The 17,271-nt window shown below is 33.6% G+C and overlaps 1 protein-coding gene across 1 annotated transcript in view; it reads right to left on the bottom strand.

Moving 5' to 3' along the window:
• LOC103504886 (ephrin-B1) overlaps nucleotides 1-17,271 on the bottom strand; it is a 56,476-nt gene that overhangs the window by 25,662 nt on the left and 13,543 nt on the right. The window contains exon 2 of the mRNA XM_008469184.1: nucleotides 13,638-13,779. Within this exon, the coding sequence (XP_008467406.1) occupies nucleotides 13,638-13,779 (142 nt within the window). The remainder of the gene's footprint in view (nucleotides 1-13,637; nucleotides 13,780-17,271) is intronic.

Genomic DNA, 17,271 nt, shown 5'->3' with positions numbered 1-17,271 from the left:
TTAAACAATAGCACATCATACATTTTGTTGGATCCTAATACAACAAAGAATGTTTTTCGAGCATCAAAATCGTAGAGAAATTCTCTGCTCAACTAATTTATGAATTTGTTGGGAAAATGCTCAATGTTTTCTTGCATTCTTTTCAGAAAAGTCAAATCAGCAAAAAAGCATTATTATTTTTACGGAAATAACGCTGAGTGTGAAAGTTTGAAAAATAAAATTCTTAATTTTATATTTTACCTGATTTTCTAGACATTTATATTTCTTGAAACGTTTACTTTAGCAATTCACGGTATTTAAACAACACAGTAATCGCTTCATTCTTCAAACCCTTGGATATCTGTTTTACACTAACTTATGAACTTATCTTGTGTTCTTTTCATACTTCCCCAAAAACTCCAGGTCTAAAAGCTTTCTTGGTTAAACATGACTAAAATTTCAATTAGTCATTTCCCCCTCCTTTGATGGATATAAAATCAGTGTGTACCTAGTTTTATTAAAAACTTGTTTCGATAAATAATTTGCTAAAAAAGTTACACATGATTACATAAATACTATAGGTAAGCTATATCTCAAAATGTATACTTTTCGGGAAATGGCCCTTTATCCAAAGACCTCCTCAAATATAATAATTTATATTTTGAGTGTTAGGAAGACCAGTTTTTTTTATACGTATTTAATTTGGAATGACTTATTAAATTTATTGGAACTGGGCACTACGAATGAATCATTGTCAATGGGTTTCAGACATTCCGAATTCCGACTGACTCAAATAAATCATTAAAAAACCATAAACTTTTTCTCCTGTCCAGTGTTTCTTTTATCATTACTGGTGGAAAAAAAATAATAAATAAATATTATGTGAGTTATTGTTGCCAAACATCGGTAAATTTTACAAGGAATAAAGTCATTGGGAATTTCGTAGAAAGATTATTAAACACAATGACAAATTCTAATTAGAAGAACTAAAGTAGGTATGTACTAGAAGATTTCAAAATATACGACCTTCTGCTGTGGTAGTAAATCATTTGAGGACAATACTAGGTGCCTATCTGGAAATTCAAGATATATGATATGGGACTTAGAACAGCATAGTAAATTATTGAGAAATCCTTCTTGGTGTTGGCGGTACTTGGGTTAAAAATTTCAATAGTCAATGCTCTATCCGTGGAATCTACTCGTTCATTGCTAGCTCAAATTTCGTAATATGCATATTTTCACGTATAAAATTTCAATAGTCAATGCTCTATCCGTGGAATCTACTCGTTCATTGCTAGCTCAAATTTCGTAATATGCATATTTTCACGTATAGAAGATACATTTTATTTTTCATTGTCATGACAGGCTACAGTTAAATTTTTAACACACTTGTCAGTTATAATTACACTTTACCTCTTGGAAGTTAGAATAGAAAGTCATGCAAGGAGCTCATCCCATCTGAAATCTTTTAAAATATGAAGAAAATCAAGTTTAGGCTATCTCTCTCCCATTTCTTTACTCTCTACATACTTCAGTATTAGGCCATGTATTCATGGCTCGTATAGTTAGTATTGTTAGGGGTTTGAGATTTGTTTCCCCTTGACATGCATTTCCACCACATGAAATCATTACCATTGTTATATATTTTAATGTCACTGACATACACAATAAAAATTTCGTGACTCATCATCGTTCAAGCTAACAAAACTTAAATTTGGGGACTTGAAAGGAAGTGTAAAAAGCCGAAAAGTGAAGAGAGGAACTGATGTGAAAGAATATTGCAATCTACTTCCGAGGAAGAAAGCGAGTTAACGAGAGAAAAATTATTGTTGCAAATGTTGCAATCTTAAGCCCTAAAATGTTATATATAGTATATATCTAACACTAAATATTGTTATAACTTCGAATCCTGGGTAGTAAGAATCTATTAGCATAATTTTATACATACCTATAAGATAAATAAGTTTAACTCTGAAAATGGGAACAAATCGATCAATTCAGGCCGGTTCGAGGATTGATATTGTTCATTTGTACTTATTTTGCTGTTTCCATGTTTGTTGCAGGTAAGTTATCGTGATTCATCCTGTATGCAATAATATGAGTAGGCACGTAAGTACATTCATCAGTAGGTAGGTACTATTTATAGCACTCAAAGAACTAGATTACAATATGCCTGGTTCATACTACCCACATTCACACATGCCACAAAGAGGGTATCCCTTGGGCTCAGCAGTTGATGGTAGTCTCATCAGTTTTCCAGGCAAAAAATAGATTTGATATGTTGATTAGAGTTGCAATGGAACCGTTACACTGAGATACAGAGGTACATGATGAAGAAAAAAAAAATCAACATTGGATACCTCTTAGATTAGATCAGGCAAAAAATAGATTTGATATGTTGATTAGAGTTGCAATGGAACCGTTACACTGAGATACAGAGGTACATGATGAAGAAAAAAAAATCAACATTGGATACCTCTTAGATTAGATAGTGAGCAAAGGCTTTCAGTGGAACTTTGTGTCAGCTAACATTCATACTGAATGGGGGAAAATCATCTTGCTTTTACAAAAATAAAAGAAAGAGTTTTGAAAATATCTAAAAAGTTTCAAACATACGAGTGTTAAAGTGGACTGAAAATTTCCCTCATTTTAAAATTTTCTATTTGGCTTCAGTTCTTACTTACAGGGTTTCTCATTGACCTCAAAGATAAGGATTTAATATAATAGGTGGTCACTTACGACTAGTTTCCTGAGGTAGTAAATTTTCAACTCAAGAGTTATTTGAATAATTAGTAATTGACCCGCAATTTTTAAGAAAGATGGAAATTCCATCCTGGTCATAATGTCAAGTATACGAATATCATTATACAAAGATTGGAATAAGGTCACACCCTAATTTGCTCTCTAAACTACATAATATCAGAAGTTACATTTTCACAACAATATAAATATACCTAGATCTTTAAGTTAGAAGTTCATTTTTTCATAATAAACAAACAAATGCATTTAGTCATTTTGTAAATAGGCTTTTACTTGACTTTTTGTTCTAGACAAGGAAAACTTTTTCTCTTTTCCTTTCTCCTGCTTTGTAAACTCCTTTTTTTCTCTCACTCTTTCTTTTTTTTTTAGTTTGACTCTTATGCCTTCTCTTTTCCGTTCACGTTCATTCTCTCTAAATTTAAATGTCACATTTGTAATTTGCAGAAAGAAATTCACGTCTCACAAGAAAGAGAAGCTTTCTGATTATCTTCTTTCTTTCTCCTTTTCATTTTTAATATTCTGATGCGCTTGTTGGATCTTTTGAACTGCATGGAAATGCAACACCGAGTTGGTTCAAAGAAGATATTCAGTATCTGAAGGGGAAAGTGTCATAGATAAGAACTGGGCTCCTCTTATTAGTATAAGTAATCTTGGGGCTTCGGGTAGTAAAACTGACGGAATTTTCATTTCTGACTATAGAGAAACTGTCTAAAACTGAGTTTCTTCGACACACTATACAAAGTAGTAGGTTCATATTATATAGGTGAGCTATTGCGTGACATCTAGTATAACATATTAGGCATATGAGTATTAGATGTTGATAAAACATATGTATCTACCTATTATAATATAATAGGATATTATTAGGTTTAGGATACAAGGCATATTATTAAGGACGGTATCATGTCTCATGTGCATGTAGTGTATGGGAATCTTACGATCCTAGCATGTTAAGGTTAACTTTTATTTCAACTGGAGAGTTCCCCGTCATAATGGAAAATGGCATGTTAAGCTTGAGAGAAGATATAACAGAGTTCTAGAAAGAAATGGCTACAAAAGGCACTCACTATGTAATAATAACAACAATGAAGTGGTTAACAACCACCTAAAACAAAATCCCTACCAAAATCCCTACTGATTATGTACCTACGTACATAATATTTCATTCAATATACCTACTTACACAGTAAGAGTATGCCGATTGGAAAACTCACGTACTATAAAAATTATGAATTTTCGACTGTATGAAATAGAAAATATATCTACCACAGTACCACATTCTCATACGAGTTATTGCTGATGTGCCTATATTTTAGAGCTGTATAATGTATATCTATCTTCTTGTAACTTAATAAGTTAAGAACATATTTGGTTCGGTTTCCGTATTATGAAACATTTGGGTAATGACGGATCGCATGACACAATTTGTTGGATTATGATTGAATTATAGTTTTTTTTCTCATTCAATACAAAGGCAGAGTTATTCGAGATTGAATATGATGATTATAATAAAATAGTACCTTCTCAGACTGGTAGTATGTGTAAGTGTACATCTATCTGACCTATGTCATCTTTGAGTTGTCTAACTTGAGTCCCTTTTCTCCATACAAAATACGTGTGGATTACTTTTCCTTTGCTAAATATTAAGGACAACTAAAAATTTCACCATTCCAAGCAGTATGTAGACAAAAATGAAATTTTATTTACATATAATATATGTATAGATGAAGTGCATTTTTTGGTTGTATGCATATGTCGTGTACAATATAGATTTTTGTCTGAGGGTGATAGGGTGTTATGGGAGGATGTTGAAAACAAAATGGAGGACGGATAACCTGTCAAAACACAAGATGGTGCAAACCATAAAGACTAGAGAGCAAAGAGCAAGGAATATAGAAGACAGAAGAATGCAGGAGCTACGAGTCCTGAGGACAATACAAGTAACCACAATACCACATCCTTGAATGAAGAATGGAGGAGGGGAGAACTTGCGGTTTCCAAATGAAAACACAACCAAGAGTTATCGAGTTATCTAGGATGGAAATGTTAGAGTCCGGTGGTCGACTGATCGAAGGCGCTCGTCTTGCAACTCAAGTGTCACAGGTTCGAGTATCACTCATCCAAATTAACAATCCCAAACATTGTTGAAAATGTTTTCATATAAATTTTACTTTTGAAACAGATCTATGTTTACAACGGAGAACGGTAATCCTACGTATATACCTATCAGCAGAGCAGGCAGGAGTATATAAATATATGCAAATGAAACAAAAAGATAGTATACAATACCATTAGGAATTAGAAGTACAAAAACTATAGAATCTGTGTAGAAGAGAGCACTAGATAGGAGTTAACAAGAACGAGGAAATTGAGGAAAAAAACAGCTTGAAAGAAAAGGAAGAAATTTTATTTAAGCATGATTAAACAGGAATAAGCAGGAGGGATGAGCCAGAGAGCAAATTAGGAACAAGAACCAAGAACAAACTTGCAACTTGCTATTGAAAATGTTTTTCTATTTGTTAAAAGTACTCGACTTTACAGCTTAGGACGTTGCTTTTGTACAAAATTTTTGGTATACCTACTTGAAATGTAACAACGTTTACGTAGGTTTTATTTAGGTTGTACAGTAACTTTGAAACACTGTATTTAAATTGTTGCATGACTGTTGGAGACAGTTCTCTGTGGCAAGGGGTAGGGTTCCAATGTCTGAGTTCTTACCTTAGCTTTTACTGAGTTCTTTAAACTTTAAAACTAACTTATTAACTAACCTCTCTTTTAAGTTTTCAATTTATTTATATTTTGTCATACCTGTAAATCAGCTGTTTATCAGAACGCTGCAATTCTAATATCGATTGGAATTCCTACCTTCGCCCAAAATATTTTTAACGTATTTAGGCATCGTACGCGGTAGTAGCAAACGCCTCAGACAAAGACTAACTCAAGTTACTTCCCAAGGTACAATCACACACTATGGCATAATGCCAGAGATATTATGACAGTTTTCTAGGTTCATAGTGTGTGATTACAGTTCTATGGCATGGATAACTCTGGCATTACGTTTCTTTTACGATTTTACGTAATGATATCATTGAAATATGATTTTCTGCTAGTTGAGGATATGATATTAACAATCAGGTTAAAGCATGGACACAATGCTAACCTTTTGTTAATGGTAACTTAGAAATCAGGTCTCTCATCATGCCAAATTCAACAACCAAAGTACCGCCAACAACAAGAAGGATTTCTCAATAATTTACTATGGTGTTCTATATCATATATCTTGTGCAAATTACAAATGTGACATTTAAATTTAGAGAGAATGAACGTGAACGGAAAAGAGAAGGCATAAGAGTCAAACTAAAAAAAAAAGAAGAAAGAGTGAGAGAAAAAAAAGGAGTTTACAAAGCAGGAGAAAGGAAAAGAGAAAAAGTTTTCCTTGTCTAGAACAAAAAGTCAAGTAAAAGCCTATTTACATTTTAATTATTGTTTAGATTGAGTCCAAGTGCTGTTGGTAGTTCACAGCAAAGATTAATTGTAAAACACAGGGTGGTCTGTGCTCTGTGGACGTGATTCCTGAACATGTTAGGATTGTTCATTCAGAGGTAGGATGAAAGCCATTTCTAGAAGCAAAAGTACAAGGCCTCCAAAAATTGGGATAAACATTAACAGTACGGTCAGTAATATGACCAAACATTGTTGAAAATGTTTTCATATAAATTTTACTTTTGAAACAGATCTATGTTTACAACGGAGAACGGTAATCCTACGTATATAGTATATACCTGTAACTTAAAAATCTAGGTATATTTATATTGTTGTGAAAATGTAACTTCTGATATTATGTAGTTTAGAGAGCAAATTAGGGTGTGACCTTATTCCAATCAGTGGCACAAAGAAATTAAATCATAATAAAATGTGCAAAGAAAATACTGACGGAAGGGTAAAAATGCCAAGTATACACACTGCCTTAAAAATAAAAATATTAGCTTGCTTCCATAAGTTCCCTTGAGTGAAATGATTAATATTACTCATCTTTAGGGTTTTGAATCTGATGGTAATTTCCAGAAATCTGGTGGCACTATGATTTATGCTACAACATTTCAAGATCATGGAATTAGATTCATATTGATTTATTTCAATGTAAACAAGGTTGACATTGTACTTCACAGTAAGCGCACAAATATTTCTTACGGAAATCTGAATAAAACTATGCGGTCCAAAGTTGAGATTTATAAAGCTCAAAATACTTGGCTTGAAAAAGGCAGAGGGTCCCTGTCCGTACACATACTCGTATACAGTTGACATTGTACTTCACAGTAAGCGCACAAATATTTCTTACGGAAATCTGAATAAAACTATGCGGTCCAAAGTTGAGATTTATAAAGTTCAAAATACTTGGCTTGAAAAAGGCAGAGGGTCCCTGTCCATACACATACTCGTATACAGAGTGTTTATTTAGACTGGGTTTCTCGAGGAACGCTACACCGAATGTCCTTATGGCTAATTTACCAGTATTTACTAAAACAGAGTAAAACACAACTTGTAATCGATTTTTTGAAAACATTTCTTCTTTACTTGTTATCAACCCAGTTTTTTTTTATCTCAGAACTTGCTTTCTCTATTATAATATAATTAAAAGCTCTGGGTTGTCTGATAAAATCCAAAGATAAAAGTGACCCACAATTACGAGAAAAAGCTATAAAATCCAAGTTTCATATGTTTCTTCTTTTTGTATTTGTACTTATTTGACAATTTATTTATTTTGCATGTCTGGGACAGAGTATGTGTGCCGAATACGAAATGATATCCAAGTATATCGGAGACATATTCATTGGATAGAAAAGTATCCCCAATGCAACAACGCATTAATTCCTGATGTTCCCTAAGTCCACACTAAGGGGAATGGAAATAACTTGAAGCTTACTTAAATTGATTTACAGATTACTGAACTTTGCTATCTTCTGGTTGGGTTTTATCGTTTTCTATTGAAACTAGCAACATAAGAAACACGTACTTTATGCTATGAGCTCGCTATTCAATATGACCAAGTCCAGTTTTCTCAATAACAATGTTTTTCCCGATGGAGCAGTGTGAGAATGTTCAACCCTATTCTTCCTACTGTTCTAAATTACATATAATTTCTTCATTTACTTTCAATGAGGTTACTCTATAGATATGCGAGTTACTTTATATAAATATCAGGAATATGGTTCGCTGCACTTGGAAAAGAATCAAAAAATTTTCAGTATATTTTTCCCATGAAAGGGAATAGAGAAAACATGATATTTGTGACGAAGAGAAGGGAGAGGGTAAGTACGAAAGAAAAGGAAAGCGGAAAGAGAGAGATAGAGAGAGAGGATGGGAGGGACTTCCCATGAATACATGTTTTGAAGTATACAGGGATTTTCAAGAAAAAGTGGCTTTGTAGATACCCGTACTTAGTCAAATGTATGTATAATGATATTCGTATACTTGACATTATGACCAGGATGGAATTTCCATCTTTCTTAAAAATTGCGGGTCAATTCATAATTGACAGGGAATAGAGAAAACATGATATTTGTGACGAAGAGAAGGGAGAGGGTAAGTACGAAAGAAAAGGAAAGCGGAAAGAGAGAGATAGAGGATGGGAGGGAGAAAGTAGAGGAGTCTGTAAGAAGTAATAACCTCTTTGGTTCCCCGTAATTCTAAAAATAAGAAAAGAAAAAACACAGGGGCTGATGAATAAACTTATTGTCTCTTGAATCTGCAAAACAAATAATACCTTGGTAAGTTATTCATATACTTATGAAGGTACTCAAAATGTTAATATGTAATACCTAAATCAAACAAGGACTCACACCTCCATATCACAAAATATCTTTTTTGGAGGAAGGTGTTAAAGGCTGAAGGCTGAGTTGGAAAGTGAAAGCATTGAAGAGTTGAAGGATGCCGTCATGAAGTAGTGTGTGGAGCTTGTAAGCTGCTTTATTTCAGTCAAGACAAAGCGAGAGATGATGTATGCGTAAATGTTATGATGTCATAAAACTAAAAGACAACCTACACGAGAGAAACAAGGGGGATTCAGGTGGTTTCAAAGAAATTAAAAGTCAACGGAAAATACAGAAAATATGCTCTTGGGAAAAGTCTGCTCATCATTATAAGTTTTTCAATTAAAAACACTGATATGACAACTTAAAGCTACACAAGTGTGTGTTTCTCGTTCCATGGAACTTTTATCCCCGTATTCAAAACAGTACATACTAGGAAAAATGTCACAAGATATATTATCGCCATCTTGTCGTGGCTGTGTAAAAGAGAGAACAAGAAGAAAGAGGAGGAGAAGGTGACCAAAAATGAGGTACAACAATTCAATCTTTGATGGCAAAAGTAAAGTACTTAATACGAATAGGCACCCGGTCCGAGATCCCTAAGGCCCGGATCTCGGACCGGGCCTTAAGGTAGTTTACACTTCCTTTTAGAAAAAATTGATACGAGTATGGTGGGTAAAACTAATTTTATTGTAATCCCACCCTATGAAAAACAAAGGATAAAAGCTTTGGCTAAAACCTTCATTTAAGTGTTACCTCAAGAGTAGACTGACTAATCAACTTATTATAGTCCATGCTCTGATCCTTTACATCACTGAAACTTGTAAACAACTACAATATAAGAGCAGATGCCTGTGGATTTCCACTTCTACCAAAACCCTTCACATTCTCTCGCCAAATTGGGTTCATATTACTGAAATTCCATCCACTTTCCTAACCTTTGTATGTATTGGGAAATAGGTAGAGGTGTAATACAGAGTACCCGTAGTAAAACCAAGATAATGTTTAGTAAAATAAAAATAAATAGCTAAAAAATAATTTAAAAAAAAAAATCAATTCTTTAACTCTTTGAATATAAAATTAACATTTTTTTTTTTTTTTTACTTTTCAACATCTAACCTAGATATACATAGGTAGGAATTAGTGCGGTAAACAGAGAAATATTTTTACGTCTTTTAACATAAATCAACGAAAAAAAGAACTTTTTATAACTCTTTTTACTAACTACTTAAAAGTACCTACATTATTTGTAAGAAATATATTTTACTATTCAGTAGATATTCAGTAAAATGCACACAGTGTTTTGAGATTGGGAAAAGACATGGTAAAAGAAGAATCTACCTACCCTGAGCCTCTGTCAGTGTTTTTCCTGCACACCCGGTATAAATAGGTAAGTTGGTTGGGTAGGTATTTCCCTAACTTTACATTTCGAATTTTATTATGTAACATTACTTCTTGAATCACCCTCTATCTTCCAGACTTGGCAAAAAAAGTATTTTGTGTGAATCCTTTGTCCGATTTCATAAAGCCAAGAATAGCTAACATTTTAATGACCTGGATAGGACAAAATCGTAAAAAATAGGTATTTCCATACGCTAAGAACTTTGGTATACTTGTTTTTTATGGTCATTAATAGTAATATTGTAGTAGCTCTACATAGCTAATACAATACATGGTTATACTTTATAGTTAATCAAAACGTAAAAATCATAAAACAGATATTATCTTAAGCTTCTAGTATTCTAGTTTTTACTGTCTTGATCTGCATAGCTTGCCAAATTGACTTGTCAATCAGAAGGGTTAGGAATTTCCAATACACAGGAAGTACCTATCTACATGTTGTAATATTCTAGTCCTTGATAATCTTAGTACATACTCGTATTAGAGATGAATATCAAAGTCGGGACTATTTTTAGAATGTTTAAATGACAGAATTGCTCCGTACTCCCGTTTCATGTACCTACTTTGTAGCAAGTCAGTATGAAATATCTAATAAGTAGGTGCCTCTGACTTTGTCCTGGGTTTTACTTTGAACTCTCAAGAACACATTAGCTGTCTATTGATCAGAGTGCACTGGGAAACATCAAAGTTGTGAAATTCAATTTGTGACGACCAAAGTCAACAAAGTCAGAGGACACTCTTCGATACCTTCCAGTCCAACAAATCCATTTCTACCTTAGTGATGTGTGGTTTAAAGACCAAAGTCAACAAAGTCAGAGGACACTCTTCGATACCTTCCAGTCCAACAAATCCATTTCTACCTTAGTGATGTGTGGTTTAAAGATATTGTATTTCTATTATCAAATTAGCTTGATAATTATTGGAGAGTGCTAGAATACAGAAATATGTTCAAAAGCTACAAATACTTACTCTAATTCTGATAATTTTCACACATGTACCTCGTTACAAGCAGTTTCGCCAAAACAAAACACATCAACGGAGACTTGAGCTAGAGAGTTCAAACAGAGAGAAGAAAAACTTGTAATTTATTTATGTTCCACCAATTTAGAAACCGGAAATAATATATGACTGTGAAGAGAGAACTGTTTTCCGACCAGAAAGGATGGGGAACATTGCAAGACGTACACAGATATTTAAACAATTCAGAGGGTAGGTGCATGAATATTATGACAAGAATGAAAAATTGGAACTTTAGAGATCTCTTGAGTTCATCTTCAGTCAAGTCAGGTAGTCTAAAGTAAATTCAAAGGCCTAGAAGTCGAATATTGTATTTCCAATATGGTCAATAAGTAAGTAGTCTTGGAGAAAAGTAAAAATAAAAAATAAACGAGTAAATTCAAGAAGCTATTTATCCCGGTCCCGGAAACTATTTACAGGATAATCAAGTTGAAAAAGTAAAAATGTATTTGATATTATCTCCTTGCATGTTATTATCTGGCTACAGGCTTAGGAGCATGATCATTCCTTTTCAAATTAATTCCATCTCAACCAAAATAGACAATTGAGGAGATAGAATGTCTTCAACTCGTGTAGGAACTCATACTCAGGGTCCCATTAAAATAAACGCAATCACTCGCATTCGAAGTCATTGATGTCCTCTTTTCCACCAGGCGAAAATCTCGATTCTAGAGAAAACGACCCCTACTTTCAATGATCGACAGATGTCATATTTATGTTGTATCTATGTCTTTGTATGACACTGTAAATATCATATAGGTACACTTACTCGTAAATCGTTAGACAAACAAAGGTATATGACAGAGGCAGAAGGAATGAGATATTGGCTGATAGCTTCAATATGCTCTGTGCAGGGTGTTACACCTTCCTTCATCTTTTCACAGCCTACTAATTATTCTTCCTCTAGATATGTTAGGCTCAATCCCCGAATTTGCTCTGTGAGCGGGGAAAATTACCACTACGTGAACTGGCATTTGTAAACCACACAACCCCCGAAATTCGAGAAAAAATGCACTTTCCGCGGTCTGACATTAGGTTAAGGGTCAAATTTCGGCGGAATGTGATCATCTTAATCTCTAATTGGTGAATTCGGCGATTGAGCCTAACAGATACACAATACCGGTGTATGTACATACCTCGTACCTCCCTAATTACCAACATCAAAGAGATGTTTGATAATGCTAAAAAAAAAAACTTTACAAATAAAATTAATTTTATGCCGAGATGTTTGTGTCGCGCACACTTTGATAGTCAGCCCGTTTAAGTCTTCAGTGCAATAATTAGAGCTCAATCTCACTTTTTCCGTGGTATTTAAATATGATTCGCAGCAACTTGATTACCCAAACTTACTCTGATGCGGCTGATTCATTGGGAAGGTGGCGTCGACAAAACAAAGAATTTTCCAATAATTTTCAGAAAAACGCACTTTTATAAAATTATACGTACATGAAAAAAATAAAATAAATAAATAAAAATAAAATTAAAATGAAGAAATACAATGGGAAGAAACGTGGGATAATTTGGGCGTGAACAGGTTAGTTGTATTTTGTTTACTTTTGTGTTTGTTGATTTAGTAGTCTCAGATACCAGACATCACGGTTCATAATGTTTTGTTAAGCTCTTGTGTCTGTTCCGCCAGAATTTTTACAAGATCCACAGGAATGTGTTATTTTTAAAATATTAATTTTTCTCACTTGGGGAAAAAATCGTTTATTCCCTACCATTTAGGACTTATGTGGAGTGTGCTAATAATTATTACGAGTATCTATCTTGTTCCTTTGCACTGACCTAAGCAGAAACATGATTAGGTTTGCATTTCACGATTCCATCCAAGTCAGAAAGAAACGACCATTTTATCATATGATCAGGTACGTGTGGTAATTTGTAAATCGGGTAGTTCTTTTGTTTTATTTTATCAACAGAAGGAATCAATTTCTTTTCATTAAATGGGAAATAACCAACAGCGATTTTCTTCTGCTGTTATTTGATCCATAAGCTTTTGGACAGAATGATAAGAGTAATATCCAGTTTGATGTACTACATGTTGAGATAGTAATGGCAGATTTTAAACTTGAAAGGGGAAAAGTGCTCTGAAATTTCCACTTAGATTCTTTTCATTTGATTGATGTTCTTTCTTCTTTTCGTAATATCCAGTTTGATGTACTACATGTTGAGATAGTAATGGCAGATTTTAAACTTGAAAGGGGAAAAGTGCTCTGAAATTTCCACTTTGATTCTTTTCATTTGATTGATGTTCTTTCTTCTTTTTTATGTAGAATGCCAAAGGATTCATAAAGATTGTAGAAATATTTCAGAGGTGCTGTGTTTAGACAAATAGGAACGGTTTTGAGGGAGGGGGCAATTTCTATCGAGGTAGAAGAAAACCAGGTTAATCTGACAGGAGAAAATATTAGGACCTAAAAACGATACTTAACCCATACATTGCTTGATGAAAATTTCTCTCCTACTTAAACCTCTCATTTTATGCTTTTGGCACATCCACTAAAAATAACTCCTTTACATGTAGTGAAAATTTGATTACCTACTTGTAGGGCCTGAAGAGGCCTCTTTTCCGTGAGTCGAACAGCTGAACTACTAGTTTGAATTTATGACTGATGTTATAGAAAACCAAAAGGATTAGAAAGTGATAATATATAAAGTAATACTTACATTATAAATAATATACTTCTCCGCATCTTCTTCATGCGTCCCGGGCGTGTACACAGGACAAATGATATTGACTTGATCATACTCGAATGGAATGTTGCCTTTATTGACATCGATAATATGATCTGTGTTGTCTATCCTAAATCTGAAATCAGACGAACAAGTGAGGGAGTTAGTAAGAATAACTATGAATCAAAATCAAATCAAATCATTTTCTTTTGTTTTATTTTATCAACAGAAGGAATCAATTTCTTTTCATTAAATGGGAAATAACCAACAGCGATTTTCTTCTGCTGTTATTCGATCCATAAGCTTTTGGACAGAATGATAAGGTAGATGAGTATATATTTTTTAATGGTCGATTTTGATAAGGATTTCAAGCTGTTATCTGGAGCATACCAGCAGGTAAGGGTGGGAGTGGGAGTTGTATAATGATTCGAAAGAGAAAATGCCTCTCCACTTTCCAGTGAAACTGTGTCAGTTTCGAGTGGGTCGAAAGAAGTTTAAGAAGTTGTCAACAAACTATGTTGTATTTGATGTTCGAAAAACATCTTCAACATCTACGTTCCATCAAATAATGCAAAAATAAACCAAAAAATAGTATCTACGTTGCCATTTCTTGAAATATTTCACAAGAGCAATTGAAAATCCACGAAGAGAAATACCTTAAAAATGTTTCTTTTGAATACCTACATGTTCTTTCTTTCTTTTTACATAAAAAGACAAGGGTAAAGCTAGAATGAAATTAGATGATCAGTCATTCAAAAGGAAATTTAATTTTACAAGCGTTCATTCAAGAAACAAGAAAGAAAATCAAAAGAAGACGACGAAGAATAAAAGAAAAATAACTTTCATGTTCCGTCTTCTTGGAGTTTTCTGAAAAAAGTAAATTAAGTGTAAAATGTAAACAACACTGAAGATGTGAAAGAAGGAAGTCCAACTTGGAACGCTCACCCGCTCACCTAGGATTAGAACTCAAAATAAAATCATTCGAATAATATGATGATTCCAGGGAAAGGATACAGAGAACATCAATTTTATTACAGTTTCCAGACCTGTATAGGTAATTATAATTAGTAAGTAACTAGGTATGTACCTATGTTCAAAAAGACGAACAAAATTTGTTCCTCACAATATTACAGATGGATGTTTTCAGCAAAGTGTTTAAGTTGAAATGCAGATCAGTTTATCTTTACATGAGTGAAGGAAATCAAAGCAATTGAAAGCAGGGTGTGTTTAATGCATTTCTATTTTTCAGTCAATTTTTTCCTCGATGAACTAGTGCACTCACATGTTCCGAGTTATATCTGGATCTTGAATCTTAGTTTAGACAAACCTTTAGGCTATAATATCCTTTATCACACAACACACTTAAGAGAGTTATTTTATGCAGCAAATGGATTATGCTAGCTACCGATTCGCGAAGTTGAAATTCTCAAATTTTACCCGTAAAGATTTACACATAATGCCTACCATTTTTTTCTTTCTTTTTAATAGAAAAATATTGAATTTCTCTACTATTGTATGCACAGAAAAGTACACATTCATTGTGAGTATACCTAGTTTATTATGATTATCAAAATACGAGCAATATGAAAGCCGAAGACTATTATACATATACAATCGTTTAAATTTATCAATTCTAAATTCCTCTGCAGCTAAAGTTCTCAAACAAATTTGAAAAATCACCAATGGAGAAGATAAAAAAATGTCTTTGATACTTTTTCTCGTCTTCATAATAAATAATGCATTAGTATATCTAACGGGCCAGTAACAGAAGACTGAGGTTAAAATACTCTTCAATACTTGTACGAGTATGCACAGAGCCGAAAAAAACCTCGGCACCGCCGGGAATCGAACCCGGACCTCCTGCGTGCAAGCCTAGTGTGATACCCACTCGGCCACGAGGCTTAAGGATAACTATGACTACAAATATAAAAGTCGCGAGAGATAATAAGAAAAGGCCAATGATGAACACGTATGTGGCAGGAATCTCTAGGATGAAAGGAGATCTTTCACTCAACCATTGGATAAAGACAAAATAATAATAATTTTAATAAATATTAGACAAAAATGGCACATTTGCACACTAAACATACTCGTATAGCCTTTACTGTCTATCTAATTCTAACAGCACACAATATTCTATGTAAGTTACAATGGTCCTTTTACTTCCCATGATCTGGAAAAAGTCAGAATGATACCTGTCTTCTTGAACGTTTTGTTAGGTATGCACTATAAATACTGAGAAATAATTTCTGGCAAATTGTAAGTTCCCAAGTTTTCATCTATTTAGGAATTACACTTTCACACATCACAGGAGCATAATTATTTTTCTCTAGTAGTCTAGTACCCATATTTATCTCACACGTCATTTGCTCGTCTACTGGTATCACAAGGGCCTTCCTATATCTACTGCACAACATACCTACAAGTTGCACTCTACTGGTGACTGCTCTGAGCTATGCTGGTACACCTTAATTCACTTAATGTTTTCAATTTGAAAAATGCTCGACGATATCCAAAGTAAGAATGTGGATATGTTTTATATCTCTGGTGTGAGTTTTTTGCCTTTCATTTCTTTCTGCCAGGATATAGTGTGAGATGTGTCAGCACATCAGTACTGTCTCTAGAAATAGAATTGTCTCTCGCTAAAGTGTGAAGTAGTTCCCGAGTCCAGACATCGCATCAGGCAGCTCACTTTACTAGTCAAATGGTTGTCTGCAAGCTGAAAGGTTCACTCTTTATCTCTGAGTGGCTCTTATGGCTTAGGTTTGATATTTAGTTTGCTATAATAGCTTAATACTGAGGAGGACAATACAGTAGTCCTATTTTATCAGCAGTTTCCCACGTTTAAAATCTTTTGCATACTAATTAATTCTGTAGGAAAGAAGTGCACATAATAGGAATATTTTGACCCTTGCAAAATTCCATTAATAATTTTCAATTTTATCATTTCCAGGCAACCATATTGACAGTTGTGTCAAAAAGTCCATTAGCACCTAGCCGAAGTAATTCAGCATGGATATGAAACAGAAGCATTATATACCTACTTGGAATAATAGCATAATATGCTTCTGTTTCATATCCGATCAAACCTTTAATAAATATTTATCCATAAATCCTTCTTCTAAAAATAATAATAATATAATCAATAGATTGTGTGAGAAAATTACTTCATTGGTTGAGAAATGTGAATTGATCCGTTAGGTTTTAAATTTGAGATCTTATCATTGGAATTTTTTGTAATTAATTTAGAGACACACACACTCCAAACATTTTGACCTGGGATTTCTAATTGGATTTAGTGTGAATTCGAACATGATGTGAATACTTCTATTTATCAATTTATCTAGAATACAGGCGTTCAATATTGTGAACATCTTGAACTCTGATCAATGGTAATAAGGATCTGTTACATCTGGTTTCTATAGCTAGGGAGTAATTAGAAGGCTATATTCATAATCTTAATAGATTTCTACTTAGAATCACCATTTCATGTAAGATATGATCAACTTTCATCTATAAATAAATGTAAGCAGTAGAAAGTAAATAATCTGTGCTAGATTACCTCCTGTTTAATAGAAGAAACTCAACCCCCAATATCCATAAACCAAAAACAATGAAGTACATTAGT

This window comes from Diaphorina citri, unplaced genomic scaffold (genome assembly GCF_000475195.1).
Source record: "Diaphorina citri unplaced genomic scaffold, Diaci psyllid genome assembly version 1.1 scaffold138, whole genome shotgun sequence".
Lineage (NCBI taxonomy): Eukaryota > Metazoa > Arthropoda > Insecta > Hemiptera > Psyllidae > Diaphorina > Diaphorina citri.
This window is presented reverse-complemented; position numbering and strand designations above follow the sequence as displayed.